General features: G+C 37.3%; 1 protein-coding gene across 1 annotated transcript; it reads right to left on the bottom strand.

Moving 5' to 3' along the window:
• Positions 1–834: 834 nt before the first annotated feature.
• rasa1b (RAS p21 protein activator (GTPase activating protein) 1b) lies at positions 835–15,572 on the bottom strand. The gene is made up of 26 exons (XM_082157020.1): positions 15,440–15,572; positions 14,365–15,030; positions 14,107–14,259; positions 13,784–13,919; positions 13,624–13,694; positions 11,658–11,775; positions 11,521–11,552; positions 11,364–11,416; positions 11,134–11,284; positions 10,968–11,046; positions 10,758–10,881; positions 10,517–10,673; positions 10,346–10,433; positions 8,723–8,803; positions 8,480–8,637; positions 8,323–8,399; positions 8,064–8,236; positions 6,745–6,904; positions 6,529–6,671; positions 3,571–3,686; positions 3,374–3,460; positions 3,130–3,197; positions 2,899–2,987; positions 2,721–2,798; positions 1,754–1,888; positions 835–1,682 (listed from the first exon to the last, which is right to left on the bottom strand). Exons 2-26 carry the CDS (start codon positions 14,847–14,849, stop codon positions 1,599–1,601), a joined length of 3,096 nt encoding a protein of 1,031 aa, XP_082013146.1. The 5' UTR covers positions 14,850–15,030; positions 15,440–15,572; the 3' UTR covers positions 835–1,598.
• Between the last annotated feature and the right edge of the window lie 419 nt (positions 15,573–15,991).

The raw sequence follows: 15,991 nt of genomic DNA, 5'->3' as shown, positions 1-15,991 counted from the left end.
TGTGTGTGTGAATATATGCGTATATTATCTACTACACCTAACAATGATTTCAAAACGTAATGTTCAGCCACGCTTAAACACCTAGACGACTAAAACTCACGCGCAGCTCTCATAGATGTTTATTATTACGCCCCGGGTCTATATCTTCTAGCGGAAGGATTGCATTAGTATAATTTGCTTTTCTATTACATTTAAATAATGTTCTTATATTTTATAGTAAACATTTTACAAAAGCAGAATTCACTACATAATACAGCTTTGAATTCCTTGTAAGGCACAGAGTGGACGCAATTTCGACAGAACGATCCTGAGAATGAAGTGAAATGCTGCCATCTAGAGGTACAATTGTTTTTTTTTCTCTCTCTCTTTTAAACAAGAGAAGACCTCAAATATATTTTGTAATCTCAAGGTTGGAATACACTATTCGACTTTTGCCCAATCACAGCCAGTCTACAGATTTTGGACATTCGGAGTCGACAGACTTTACAGAATTCTAGTTTTATATTTGAGGCAATTTCAGAAAACATTGGTTTAATTTGTCAAGCATCTAGTGTTTAACAACTATTTACAACGTCAGCAAGTGTATGATACCTCGTGTTTTAAAATCTGTTTTAGTCGCTTAGCGTATTCCAGCCTTTAGTTACTAGTTTACTAAAGTTTAGTAAAACAAGAACTTACAAAACAACAACAAAAATACCTTTAAGGCTTATCTGAATTGTCACTGATTTACTCCTATGAGGGAAGATCACCTTATATACATTTTAAAACACCACAGAATGAAAACTATAAATACAGAAATGGCAAGAAATTCATTAAAAAAAACTGACAAACAAATGACAAATCCTATGATTTATTTGCATATATATTAGAAAACAATTATTGTATTTTTACAAGAATGTATTAAATGAGTGCATGCATACCTGATAGTGTAATGTCACCCACATCTTTATGCATATTGTCATGAAATCATTTTTAGAACAATTCAAAAGCAAAATGCATTTTTTCATTTCTTTTTTTCAATTCCATGATTCCAAGTATGAAAATAGTTTTGATACAAAATAGCTTCTTTTGCATTTCTTGGTAGTTCCTATAGATATGTCAAATCAGATATAAAGAATGTTTTCTCTTGATGGTCTGCTTAAGCACAACACATAAAAGGAAAAACAAACCAGTTCATAAAGCATATTTGGTCTTTCAAAGCATTTTTTCCACGGCATCAGTTAGATAAATGCTTTTTTTCTTATTTATCCACTTGTCAAGCATCCGACTTCTCAGTTAAATTTGATTTTTTGTTTGTTTTCGGAGCAAAAACAAAAAAACTCTTAATAGTGTTTAACGTTGCAGAATGCAAACAGCAGTCATGAACACTTCTGTCACCTGGAAAAAACTGTCCATTTTTTAATGGCAGCTGTGTAAAGTTTCTCTTGCTTAATTTAATTTATTTTGATCTCTTTAAGAAAACATCCCGTAAATAAGGGTGCACAGATAAACAGAAACATTCACTCTGTTTCACTACCTCGTGACGTTTCTGATCAAAAGTGGTTTATAATGTCACAGAACAGACATGTAAAAGCTTTTAAAGTGTGTAGGACTGTCGTCTATCGGCTGCTGTTGGTCACTGCATACTGAGTTTGGGTCTGCTGCAGAAGTTCAGTGACTGCCAAGAGTTTTTTCAAGATGTGCTGTGAGAGAAACACAACATGAGACACAAGTACTGGCTGTCAGCATGAAATATGTCAAGTTCTAATGTTACCTGCTGCGTGCCCCTCTCATTGCTGAGGATCCTCAGTTCATTTAAGTGTGTGACACAGAGCTGGTGTAGGGCGGCGAGGTCACGGGCCAGGTCCGTGTTAAAGTGCTCGGTGGGTTCAGGCAGCTCAGGGACGTTCTGAAAAGAGCAAACGTATGCAAATACTAAAGACACACTGGACATTCTGCATAGGCCACGTGAACATGACTTTGTCGTTGTGCTTATCCATCTACTTTTATGTGAATATTGGGATATTGCATAAAAAAAGCACCTTAATTCTAAAAATGTGCATAAAACAACATGTGTTCAATTGAGGCCGACAAAAAAAAATGTATCCGATAAGACGACATGCGCATAAACTACGATGGAAATACATATACTGAATAAACATGACAGCGTTTATTGCATTTTCATCTCTGCATTCTGAGACGCAAGTCATTTATGATGTAGAAAAAAATCCTCGATTGCAGAAACTTCCATATTACAGATATTTTGCACCATTTTCCCAGGACATGGCGATTTTGTTCTCTGGAACACATAGGATGGAAACAGTGCTTTAATCGCAAATGTTTTATGATATATTCCAATTCTGTGCACAAGTGGAATGAAAACAGCTGTTGTGCATTTCAATGTTGATGAATATGGATCATGGAGGATTTGCGCCCCCTGGAGGAAGTTACTTTGTGTCTTAAAAGAAGAGTTGCACAGCAACAACAACAAAAAATTCCCAAAGTTGTACATAAAACAAATATTATTTTAGTATGTTTGACCAGAAAGTACTATTTAGGCTTTCTACTTAAAAATGTCATGTTTAATTCAATGTGCTAATTGCGGTTTCTCTGTAATTATTTGTGAAATTTACTAGCAATTTCTGAGTGAAAATCATTTCAAAGTAAATCTTTCATTTTTTTCCCCGAATGTACTAGCAACATTTGCAGCAAATTAAGCAGATTTAGAGATGCTGACAAACCCCAAGCTCGTCCAAAAACTTGATCATTCTGTGTTTGTTGCTCTTGATGAATGGATTCACTCCTTCCATGTATGGCTCCTGAGATGGGGGGGGAAATTTTTTTTGAAGAAAGAAACAATTATTGAGCCTGGAAAGTCTACAAAAACTATTGAAATCCAATTGAAGTTCTTGTGTTTACTTTGGCACCAAATTCCACCAGGTTGGCCAGATTCTGCACAGCTTTGGCCACTAAAGTGAGTGTTCGGGAAGCGATAGGGGAAGGAGGGTCTGCAGAAATAAACATGCAATTTCTTTTATTACATTTAAAAGATTTATTAAAAGACATCTCTTTAAAGCCTGCCAAAATTGTTGTTGATGCCTGTTTAATAAAAACAATTTAAACAATTTGAATTGATCATTCACAGCTCACCAGCAATGATGTTAAAAATTCTTGGGTTGACAATAGCAGGACAGATCAATCTGAGGAAGACAAATCCACTGAAAGAAACAGAAAAAAAAAAAATGTATGTTTAAATACATACAATAAATTATATTATACAGTTGTTGATATATTTATACCAATTCATACAATTATTTTAGTATAATTGTGTTAAAAATTTATTAAACGTATTGTTATTAAATTTAAATACATTTAAAAATGCAAAATTCCATACCTTACAACTCTAGTTTTCATGGTTGTGTTTCTGGGCCACTTTTGCTGTACAGTTTTCTGTAAACATCCATAAATAAACCTGAGAGTTCTGCAACAAAGAAAAGGCAACAATGTGCGTGAAACTCCATTCTCTCACATTATATCCTGATTGAAGAGTTTTATTGGCTGAATTCCTTAAAAGTTATGACAGAGACTCACGGAGGCAGGATTTCAGCAGCCATGAATATTTTCTCCACCAGCTCAGACACGATGCTCAGGAGATTAGCGAGATTCACGTTCACATCCTCATTCTTCTCCAGTTTAGAGGGATTGAGCTAATGTATAGTGGAAACAAGGTTACGGAACATTTCTAATGACATTCACAAATAAACAAACTTATGCACAAATAAGCAAAAACGGTTCATTCATTCATTCAAGGATATTAGTAGTGTCATTTGACAGTCATAAAACATAATAGGTTATTTAAATATTTAAGTATAAAAGATCCTGTTTAATTCTAAGGGGTGAACTTGTCATTTAAAATAAATTACAAATAATTAAACTAAAATACAATATAGTTTTAACTAATAAGTAAATGATTGTTTTTAATGCAAGAATCCTTGACTAACATTATTAGTAGACCTTGGTGGAAAAAAATAAATAAAGTGCTACAAAAGGAGGATAAGGGGCCTTTCATAATGATCATCTATTTGCTAGGACAATTAAAAATTCATTGAAATTCTTCAAAAATTCATTGAATTTAAAAGAATAATCCACATTCGAATGCAAAAAAGGTGCATTTGAATATTAGGTGTAAAGCAACCTTAAGTGACACACGAGATGCAGTGATGATGTAAGAGTTATTGTGTGTTAGTTTTTTTGTTAGAATGATGTGGCACTGCTGGGTTGTTCATTCAAAACTCAAGCTCAATGCGGAGAAGATTTTGGTTATGTCAAAACCGCAACCAAGCAATTCACACAGAACGCATTTTCTGCGCTGCTTTTCCATTGTGTTCCATGTAAACAAGTGCTAGACAGACATCTTTGACCATTGCACTCGCATCTCACACAACTGTTTAGAAAGCCTTGTAAAGTTAAAAGAAGTTCAACTTTTAAAAAACATGTTGTGAGACTTTCCATTCCTCTGCATCTCATATTTTTAAATGCAAAAAGTACTCTACGTGATTGGAGCTTCATCTCTTTGTATTAAACTATGCATAAATACACTATGCTGTTTTGTTCATAATTGTTTATGCAATTTATGAAATTATATTTTATTTATAAACATTATAGACTTTTTTTGTACAGACAGTCATGTTATTTCATTGATCTGAATAAACAATTTAACGCGGTGCATTAATATTTTGCTCATTACGTCCTCTTGTGGCCTCAGGAGACAAATCAAACTTTCTCTCCCTAACTGAAATTATGCCTTTTTAAATTCAAATATTACTCATTAGGGATGTCAATTTTCACAAATTCCCATGATCGATCGTCATTTAAATTAACGATCAATTAATCGATTAATCGTTAGCCTTAATACTGCGATATGCGTCAGCAGTAGCTATGGCCAACAGCATGACAAGGGGCTGCAAATGCTGCTCAAAACGCTATGTTCCTCACCAAATCAATGAGAATGGTTTTAAATATAAATAAAGGGCTTGTAGGATTGTAAAATGTTTCGATGTGATTGATAATTAAATTAATTATTTAATAATCAAATATAACTACTAATACAACGTGTCACCAACGCCGCCTCATGCGCTTAGAATGTGTGACTGTTGTGGATGCGCTCTTCCTGGAACAACTGCACGCGCTGAATGAATCTGCTACCGTTAAACTGGAGCACTTTGCTAGCAAGTTATTTATCTAAAAGAAACGCATCCTATATGAGATTAATCAGATATATTCAAAATAAACATAATATTACAAATTATATCTGCACAAAATGACGCAAATTCATGCACAAGTGAACTTGAACTAAGTTACGTGCCATTCATTCAGAACTACTCATGTTGTGGACGCGGTCTTCCTGGAGCAACGCGACACGGCAACTAAACCCAAATAATTCACAATGTTTTATTACAATATTGTTCTCTTTATAATGTTATGTAATATTACAGTCCCAATAGTCATTATTAGTCGTGCACTGCCGTTTGAGCTGCGCGCGCTGAAGCTAACGCTTTACTACAGAGTTAATTCTTAACCAAATGCATCCAATATGAGATAAATCAGATATAGATAGGCATACACAAAATAAACAGTATTACAACTTACATTTGCACAAAACAAAAGGCTGCGAATGCACACGCAAACTTATAGTCATGATGAAGGTGTAAAATGGTCCCAAACATAACTCCGGGGCGCTCGCTTTACATGTTTCGCGGTTGAGCAGCACGCACACGCATGAAGACCTGCTTAATCGATGATCGATAAGTTATATCGATTAAATGTATTATCGACAATTAATCGATCGTCGATTAATCGTTGACATCCCTATTACTCATATTTAAAGGGTTAGTTCACCCAAAAATGAAAATTAGCCCATGATTTACTCACCCTGAAGTCATCCTAAGTGTATATGACATTCTTCTTTCAGACGAATACAATCGGAGTTATATAAAAAAAATGTCCTGGCTCTTCCAAGCTTTATAATGGGAGTCAATGGGTATATGTTTTTGGAAGTCCATCAAAGCGCATCAATCCATGATAAAAGTGCTCAACACAGCTCTGGCGGGATAATAAAGGCCTTCTGAAGCGAAGCGATGCGTTCGTGTAAGAAAAATATCCATATTTAAAACTTTATCGACTAAAATAACTAGCTTCTGGCAGGCGGCCGTACGCACCGATTTACGGCGAAAGAGTATCACTTCAGAAGGCCTTTATTATCCCGCCAGAGCTATGTCGAGCACTTTTATCATGGATTGATGCACTTTGATGGACTTCCAAAAAAAATACTCATTGACTCCCATTATAAAGCTTGGAAGAGCGAGGACATTTTTTAATATAACTCCGATTGTATTCCTCTGAAAGAAGAATGTCATATACACCTAGGATGTCTTGAGGGTGAGTAAATCATGGGCTAATTTCTTTTTATCTTTGGGTGAACTATCCCTTTAAGTATAAAATTGTGACAGCCCTACTATATGCCACTTTAGTTACCATAAAAACAAATACCTCACAAGACTGTCTAGACTCCATGATCTTCAGGATGGTGTCTTTAAGAGCGTGGTGAACGAATGGAGTGGCCGTGGCCTTCATGTACTGCTCCATCAGGGTACTGGCCAGAGTGGTGGCGCGAAAAAGAGTTGTAGCTTCATCTGGAAAAACAAGCAACTCAGTGAATAATTCTGAGAACCCAGCCATGCAACATAACAATAATAAAAGAAGCACCTTCAGCGCTGATCTCTCGGTCATTGAGCTCTCTTAGCAGCTGGGCCTCCAGGTTCTCATGTCTGAATATCCTGAGCAGAACACTGGCCAGGAGAGTGCGGTTCTGTCCACAAACGTGGGCCAAAGCGTTGATCACGTGCAACTCCTTCAGCAGAACCAGCTGTAAAGGATCAAATATCATATAAACCAGGGTATATTTGTTGTTAAACTATTTCTGTTAATTGAAATATACACTGTCGGTCAAATGTTTGGAATAATAAAGAGTTTTTAATGATTTTGAAAGAAGCGTCTTCTGCTCACCAAGGCTGCATTTATTTGACCCAAAAATACAGTAAAAACAGTCATATTCTGAAATATTATTACATAACTGTTTTATTTAAAAAATATGTTTTAATGCAATTTATTCCTGTGATGCAAAGCTGAATTTTCAGCATCATTACTCCAGTCTTCAGTGTCACATGATCCTTCACAAATCATTCTAAGATGCTGATTTGATGTTCAAGAAACAGTTCTTAAGATTATCAATGTTGAAAACAGTTGTGAAAACATATTTTTGTGGAAACCAAGATACACTACCATTTTAGTAAATAGAACATTTTTGTAAATGTAGTAAAAAAAATGTTTTATAGAAATTATTAATTTTATTCAACAAGGACACATTAAGTTGGTTCAAAGTAAATACATTTATAATGTTATAAAAGATTTCTATTTTAAATAAATGTTGCTCATTGAAATTTCTATTCATCAAAGAATCCTGAAAAAAATCTATCAGTTTCCACAAAAATTAAGCAACAAAACAGTTTTCAACATTGTAAATAATAAAAACCATTAATAGAGCACCAATAATCACTAATAATAATTGAGCACTAAATCAGCATATTAATATAATTTATGAAATAAAAACTAAAACTGAACTACAATTAAAACTGAATAAAACAATAACCTAAATAGTAATAACAAGTAATAACAAAAAAGCACATCAAATTACCAAAAAAATTTAATCAAATTAAAATACAAAAATAAAAGCTCAAAACATTTTTTATTATGATTCAAAACATTAATAAAAACTATAATAGTATATACTAAAAAAACACTATCAAATGCCATGAATATTTCTCTATTACTCTGTATTTTCTAACATTTCATTAAAAAAGGATGCCACTTTCATCGGCAATGGTCAGACTAATGTTCTAACATTGTGATTTAAATATGTTATATGATAATAATAATAATAATATGTTGTAATTTTCCAAATGGCCAGAGTAACTGATTTTATTTATATGTGGACCCTATATATAACAACAAATGTATGTTCCCACCTCTTTTAACTCATTGTACACCTCCACAGGCATGATCTTCTCCACAGAGTAGCGCACTCTCAGGCGGAGTGAGCTGGGCACCACGTTCTTCAGGGGCACGTGAGAGCTCAGGGGAAACCACTCGTCAATCATCTGACCCCTCTGAAGCCGACACAGCGGGCAGCACATGAACACTGCGGGAGAGCGCAAGAAGAGTACATTATTCCTTATACAAAACAGTATTGAAAGTCTGAGCATGACGTAATAAGGAGGAACATACAAATATCATTCTCTTTGCTTTTTTTCGTCTTGTTGCTCAGGCTGATCTCAAACCTGTTGATTTCACTGGACAAGTCACTGCAGGAATATTGAGAAACACGTTAATAAAGATATTCAGTTTTATACAATTAATATCAACATCTTAGGTGGCGGCTTACTCAAAAATGAATTCCTCTGTCCACACAGGGTTCTGGCCCTCCCGCGGATGGGTCTTTGCTACCTGAATGCTGTTCAGGTAAATGTTGCAGTAAGCATTTGTGAAATGTTTACTGGGCAGATTGTGAGCCTCCTCAACATTCAGAAATAAACTGCTGACCTGTAAAGATACATGTGAGTAACACACGAGGGGTAGCACTGTGAAATTCATCGACATTAGACATCAAGAAGCAACTAGAGTTTACCTGACGCAGGCGTTTGTTTGAGCATGGCTGGCTGGGTTTCTTCAAATTACTGCAAAAGGTTTGCAGACATTTCATCCAGTCCTACACAGTTTAGAAAGAACAGATGAAGGGTGTAAGAAGACAGCAAGAATACCTTTAACAATCATATTCACAGTTTTCTACAGAGCGAAGTCATAAGTCATTTAGATGATGCGAGATGACAAATGTAAACAGCCAAACAGATCATATATTATTTATCAATCTAATACAGGGGTTGGACAATTAAACAAACACCTGGTTTTAGACCACATTAACTTATTAGTATGGGGTGTAAGACCTCCTTTTGGGGCCAAAACAACATCGGTTCGTCTTGGGAATGACAGCTACAAGTCCTGCACAGTAGCCAGCAGGATTTGGAGCAATTCCTCTTGAGGAACTGTGGCCAGGTCACTATGTGATGCTGATGGAGGAAAGTGTTTCCAGACTTGCTCCACCAAAACACCCCAAAGTGGCTCGATAATATTCAGATCTGGTGACTGTGAAAGCCATGGGAGATGTTAAAGTTCAACTTCATCTTCACATTGATTAAACCACTCTGTCTTGCAGTGTGTATTGTTGCATTATCATGCTGATACTCTGCACCCCCTTCAGGGTTCAATGTTTGAAGCATTAGGTGCACATGGTCTCCAGATTGGTTCGGTAGTCCTTGGCAGTGACGTTCCCATCAAGCACAGTCACAATGCCATGATATTGCAGCCCAAACCATCACTGATCTATCTGTGTTTCACTCTGGGCAGCAAAATGGTGTTAAGACTCTTCTGGGCTTCTCCACACCGCAACTCTCTCGTATGTGGGTAAGACAGTGAGATGGACACATCAGAGAACAATACATGTTTCACATTGTCCACAGCCCAAGATTTCCACTGTTGGCACCAATGAAACTGACATCTGGCGTTGGCACGAGTGACCAAAGGTTTGGCTAAAGCAGCCCGACTGTGAATATTAACCATGTGGAGCTCCAGATGAACAGTTTTGATGGAAACATGAGAGTTGAGGTGCGTGTTTAATTCTGCAGTGAGTTGGGCAGCTGTGGTTTTATGTTTTTTTTTTTATACAATCTGGGTTAGTAGCTGGACATCTCTTTCAGACAGCTTTCTCTTGCATCCACAGTTATTCCTGTTGGATGCGGTTCGTCCTATGTAGTGGAATGCCGACATTAACCTGAATACCATAGCTTTCGATACGCCACAAAGACTTACTGTCCTGGTCACAGATGAGCCAGTGAGATGCACACCAACAATTTGAACTCTGATATGTCTCCCATTATGCTGTGTGGAGTTCAATATTTTATGTACAGCTGCGCTATTGCTCTGCTAATTCAACCTTCACACTCTGCTCTTACTGATGGAATGTGAAATCAGTGAAGGCCACGCATATTTAGGCATGAATCCTCCAACTATATTGGCCAGTGTTTCAGTGGTGTATGTGAGACTAAAACCGACTGACTTACTAATGCATTATTTCTCACCCTAAACTCAAGACATAAACTCTGATTAACATGGAAGATGTGTGATTTAACACTTGGAAACAGTATTACTCTAATGGTAGTGCATTAGCCAGCATTGCTAATGAAAGAATCGTTACCTGAGCTTGTTCTGGCGTCTCGCCTGCAAAGTAAAAGATACACTGCTCCTCGCTAAAGTGCTGCACAACTATCTGGAAACAGTTTGGCCTGCAAAAAAAATTACTTATTTGTAGTTTCAAGTGAATTTTAAGTGTAACCACTATAAGCACATAATACAGCGAGAAACAAACCTGCCAAACATGCTGTCATGGACCTCATACACAGAACACACACTCAAATCAATTAAACCCTTTGGTTTAGTTGCTCGTTTCTCACTCTCGAAGTAGATCAGCTGGGAATCATTACCCTCAAGGATGAAATATAGATTTTTCCATCTTTTTCCTTTTCCTATAAAAGACACAAGACAATGTCTTAGTAAAATTATTTTGATAATGCCTTCAACGTAAATCTACTCTTAAGTGTTGGCGATACCTTTATTGAACAGGACATAACCTTTCTTCACAATGTTTTTATAGAAAGCATCCTTGGTCTTTCTACGGATGGTGTTGTAGATTTCTTTGCCTTCGACGGTGTCTGTAAGCACCTGCTCCTGGTGCTGATGAAATCACACATTTTAAAACATTTGACACAATAAAATATATATTATTTTTTTTGCGTTTTCCAAATGGTTGTTGCACGTACTTGGACAGATAGAGCATCTTTAAGGTTGTGGCCCTCAACTATCTGTTCCTTCCTGTAGTGTGCAACGATGTCGTCAATGCTGTTCAAACATAGACACAAGCAATGTGTGTCATGAAACTCAATTTATACGTTTCAAAAGCCTTGAAACACCTGCAAATTGCATTACCTGTTGTAGTAACGGCCTCCCATCATGAACTGGTTGCTGGGTGTGGGGCTGATTTTGAAGCGCTGAATGGTCTCAGTGGTGCGGAAGTACAGCGAATAGTCCCCAGGTGTGCTGTCGGACGGCCGCATTAAAAAACTGCCCACTTGCCCAACTAGGGAGAGTGATTACAGAAGTTTAGCAGGTGCTATTTATTTCTTTTCAATTTTTTTATTTCTTTTTTTCAGACAGACCTGTCATCAGTAGATTATAAGCCTCTTGCTTGTTGATCTTGCCATGAAACCAGCTAACACAGACAGAAGATTTAAATATTCCTATTAATTTTATGTTGTATATAGTTTGCAATGCATTACTACTTCTCAACTAGAAATCAAAACAAATTAAACTCACGCTTTCCCCTCATGCGGGTCTTCCTCACGTCCCTATGAAAGTGTCAATACAAGGACAACCTCTGTCAATATACTGTATCTTTTGATATTCTTCCTATAACTGACACATGATTTAAAATTGAAAGTGTTTCCACTCACCACTTCCTTCACTAGGTCCTCAACTATGAGTCCCTGCTCATCTGTTCGGACATTTGTCACCCACAACCAGCCATCCTCCAGTTCATTATGAACTATAAATGTGTCACCTTTGAAGAAACTGTGAGCAAAAGAAGTCAATTCAAGTAAACTTTAATCACAATGACATTTTTATTATTATTATTTTATATACATATATATTTGATTATTTTTTAAAAAACAGAATCACAAAAATTACTGACAAAAAAAAAAAGAAAAAAAAACTGAAATAAAATTTTTATAAAAATCAATTAACATATAAATAGTAATAATAAAACGCAATATAAACAAAATTACAATTTTTTTTTACTAAAATTAAAACTTAAAATATAAATATAATACCTAAAAACATAAAATATTAATACATTCTATAATAGTAAATAAAAAGTGTCAGTAAAGATTTTTCAGGATATATGTGAGTGTTTGTATGTATGTATGTATGTACACTCACCTAAAGGATTATAGGAACACCATACTAATACTGTGTTTGACCCCCTTTCGCCTTCAGAACTGCCTTAATTCTATGTGGCATTGATTCAACAAGGTGCTGAAAGCATTCTTTAGAAATGTTGGCACATATTGATAGGATAGCATCTTGCAGTTGATGGAGATTTGTGGGATGCACATCCAGGGCACGAAGCTCCCGTTCCTCCACATCCCAAAGATGCTCTATTGGGTTGAGATCTGGTGACTGTGACATTTTAGTACAGTGAACTCATTGTCATGTTCAAGAAACCAATTTGAAATGATTCGAGCTTTGTGACATGGTGCATTATCCTGCTGGAAGTAGCCATCAGAGGATGGGTACACGGTGGTCATAAAGGGATGGACATGGTCAGAAACAATGCTCAGGTAGGCCGTGGCATTTAAACGATGCCCAATTGGCACTAAGGGGCCTAAAGTGTGCCAAGAAAACATCCCCCGCACCATTACACCACCACCACCAGCCAGCACAGTGGTAACAAGGCATGATGGATCCATGTTCTCATTCTGTTTACGCCAAATTCTGACTCTACCATCTGAATGTCTCAACAGAAATCGAGACTCATCAGACCAGGCAAAATTTTTCCAGTCTTCAACTGTCCAATTTTGGTGAGCTTGTGCAAATTGTAGCCTCTTTTTCCTATTTGTAGAGGAGATGAGTGGTACCCGGTGGGGTCTTCTGCTGTTGTAGCCCGTCCGCCTCAAGGTTATGCGTGTTGTGGCTTCACAAATGCTTTGCTGCATACCTCGGTTGTAACGAGTGGTTATTTCAGTCAAAGTTGCTCTTCTATCAGCTTGAATCAGTCGGCCCATTCTCCTCTGACCTCTAGCATCAACAAGGCATTTTCGCCCACAGGACTGCCGCATACTGGATGTTTTTCCCTTTTCACACCATTCTTTGTAAACCCTAGAAATGGTTGTGCGTGAAAATCCCAGTAACTGAGCAGATTGTGAAATACTCAGACCGGCCCGTCTGGCACCAACAACCATGCCACGCTCAAAATTGCTTAAATCACCTTTCTTTCCCATTCTGACATTCAGTTTGGAGTTCAGGAGATTGTCTTGACCAGGACCACACCCCTAAATGCATTGAAGCAACTGCCATGTGATTGGTTGATTAGATAATTGCATTAATGAGAAATTGAACAGGTGTTCCTAATAATCCTTTAGGTGAGTGTATATATATATATATATATATAAATTATAAATTTGGGGTTGGAAATATTTTTTGATACATTCTTGTTGTTTTTTACATTACATTGATACTTTGTCTTTGATGAATAGAAAGTAAAAAAAGCAGTTGTAATAATATAAATGTCTCTACTGTCACTTTTGACCAAAATAAAGTGTCCTTGCTAAATATATGTTATTTTCTATTAACTCCAAACTTTTGAACGCTAGTGTATATACAGTATTAGAAAGAATACTTTTAATAAAATCAAATGACCTGATCTCATCAGTTTCGGGCACTTTGGTATATGGGAGAATTGCTCGGACCCTCCTGCGGTCTTCAACAGGCTTAGAAAACAAAACGTATAGTTTTTTATACATTACGGAAATGACAGTCATTTTTTAAATAATACAAAATGTTAACATCACGTGTCTACCTCTGGAGGGGCAACTGGTGATATCAACGTCTCTCCTTTCAGCAGACAGGACACGTAACTGTAATAACCAATCAGATCTGACAGAGAGGAGAAACGACGGCCTCCAATGTAATAATCGCCACACATGGCGATGATCCTGCAAACATTCATTACTCCGGTCACCACAGACACCATCTCATTATCAAGGCATAAAATCTTTTACATTAAAATGAAAGAAAACCGAAAAAATTGTCATGATCATTAGTGATGGCTCAATATAAAGATGTGGTTTGATTAGACACTGAGGCTGTGGAGAAAGATAAAGGGAATAAAAAAACAAACACCTGAAATGGCTGACTGTGTTGTTCATGTTAAGGAAGGATAACACAAATGAGCCTGGTCTGCGGTCACTCTCCCTGATGAGGTAGCTACCCGCCGCCCGGGCCTGAAGCAAACGCTCCTCTGCAATCATCCGGTCCAGCTTCCCATGATACCACCTGTCGAGTTACAAACTGCATTATGTACTTGCCTAATGATCTTTTACTATTTTCATCAGAGTTTTACACTCATAGGATGTAAAATGTCATATTACAGAGACTTACTGATTAGGAGGCGGTGCAGTGAGGGTTAAAACAACTTCCTCATCCTCTCCAATTTCCTGCACATCCAGAGCATCACCTTCTTCAACTGTACCCAGCGAGTGAAACGAAGGGGATGCCAGGCACACCTCGGGACTCAGGGATGTGGATGGCATTTGACCGACAGCACCTTCCTGTGTAGGATCTGACATCCCTCTCCCAACTCCTGAAAAAGACCCTGATATAACATGTCCAGCACTGATACCACCTCCCTTTGAGGCAAACATGACCGTTCCAGGTCTCGGATCCTTCCCAAAGACGGAATATGTGACCCCAGGAGGCTGTTTAGGTGGTAAAACCGCAGACAAAGTTGAGCTCAGGTCCGAGATCTGTATCCCCTGGCTGCAACAGGCTGGTAAATGGGTGGTACCGTCTCCTCCTGCCCCAGCCATCCGGGTCACCACCGAAAAGGGATCAGGCTCATCGCCACCACCCTGGGTTGCCATCATTGTCACCCTGGGAAGTTGACAATGAAAGCTGACAAAGTTCAGGAGGGTTTCCCCTCCTGAAACCCACAACTACACCTTTATTCCCTTTTAGGAGACAGTTTCCCCCCTAATTCAATGTGTTGGTTTAGGTCTAACACAAGACAGATAGCTTCAGGTCTTCAATGTTTGATTTTCTCCTTATCTGAAAATAGGAAAGGACACAGTAACTCAAAATACTGGAATACGACTTAGAAATATTATTTTTCCACATGATGCTAGCACATTTTGCCTTTGTAATCACAACAAGATTTCATTTATCTGGAGATAAACATTAAAACTATTATGAAGAACTGTAAAACTGTATTTCAGCAAGAATAAGCCTAAAGACAAACAGAATAAAATCAAATGTGCACACAAATGACGGCTATGTGCGTTAGCTCGTTAGCTTAACGTTAGTTTGGTTCTGGCCAAGATTGACACCACAAAAGTCCAGCGTTTGAGGTTAGTTAAGCGCTTAGGCTTATTAACAGTCAGGCAGGAGTGTTAAAGAGTGGGGAAGAGATGTTAAAAACGACGTTAAGGAAGTTTTTCGTTACTTTTGTATCACTCACTTTGGCTAGTTTCATGTTGAGAGTTGTGTTGTGAAGTCTCGCGCAGCCCTCGCGCCCCTCAAACACTCCCACCACGCGTGAGCCCGCCCGCCGCGCTCATGACGCGTGCCCGTGCCTTACCACCCTTCACAAAAAATAGCATGGTAACAATGGTTTCTGCCATACAGTCAACTAAAATTTATGTTAATACTGTAAATCAGAATAATACATTATGAATGCAGTTGTTGTTGTTTTTTTTGTTGTTGTTTTTTTATTAGCTAATTTATTTTTAAAGGCTGCGGTGGCAAGTCATGTAGACTATCACGTTTCTATTGTTTTATAGAAACTATTTTCTCAGTTTTATTGCAACTTTATACGGTTTTCATAATTAAAGATGAGTATTATTATGGATAATCAGAATCGAGATTTTCTGCAAAATGTGCATAGCCTACTTAATCGGGTTAAAATTATAAATTAATTCGAAGATTCTTGAACATTTAGCCTACTATGTCGAATGCTGTTACTTCCTATTGTTGACCTACAGAGGGCGGCAGACACACACACACACACACA

Source organism: Leuciscus leuciscus (assembly GCF_965113295.1).
Source record: "Leuciscus leuciscus genome assembly, chromosome: 24".
Classification (NCBI taxonomy): Eukaryota; Metazoa; Chordata; class Actinopteri; order Cypriniformes; family Leuciscidae; genus Leuciscus; species Leuciscus leuciscus.
This window is presented reverse-complemented; position numbering and strand designations above follow the sequence as displayed.

Bases quoted from the DNA above. Each gene is read 5' to 3' on its own strand.
- rasa1b (XM_082157020.1), bottom strand. From the start codon at position 14,849: ATGATGGCAACCCAGGGTGGTGGCGATGAGCCTGATCCCTTTTCGGTG. The intron at 3,461-3,570 runs GTGAGTCTCTGT...TCTTTGTTGCAG, and splicing joins GCTGCTGAAATCCTGCCTCC to AACTCTCAGGTTTATTTATG. The intron at 1,889-2,720 runs GTTTGTCAGCAT...TGCTCTTTTCAG, and splicing joins AGTTTTTGGACGAGCTTGGG to AACGTCCCTGAGCTGCCTGA.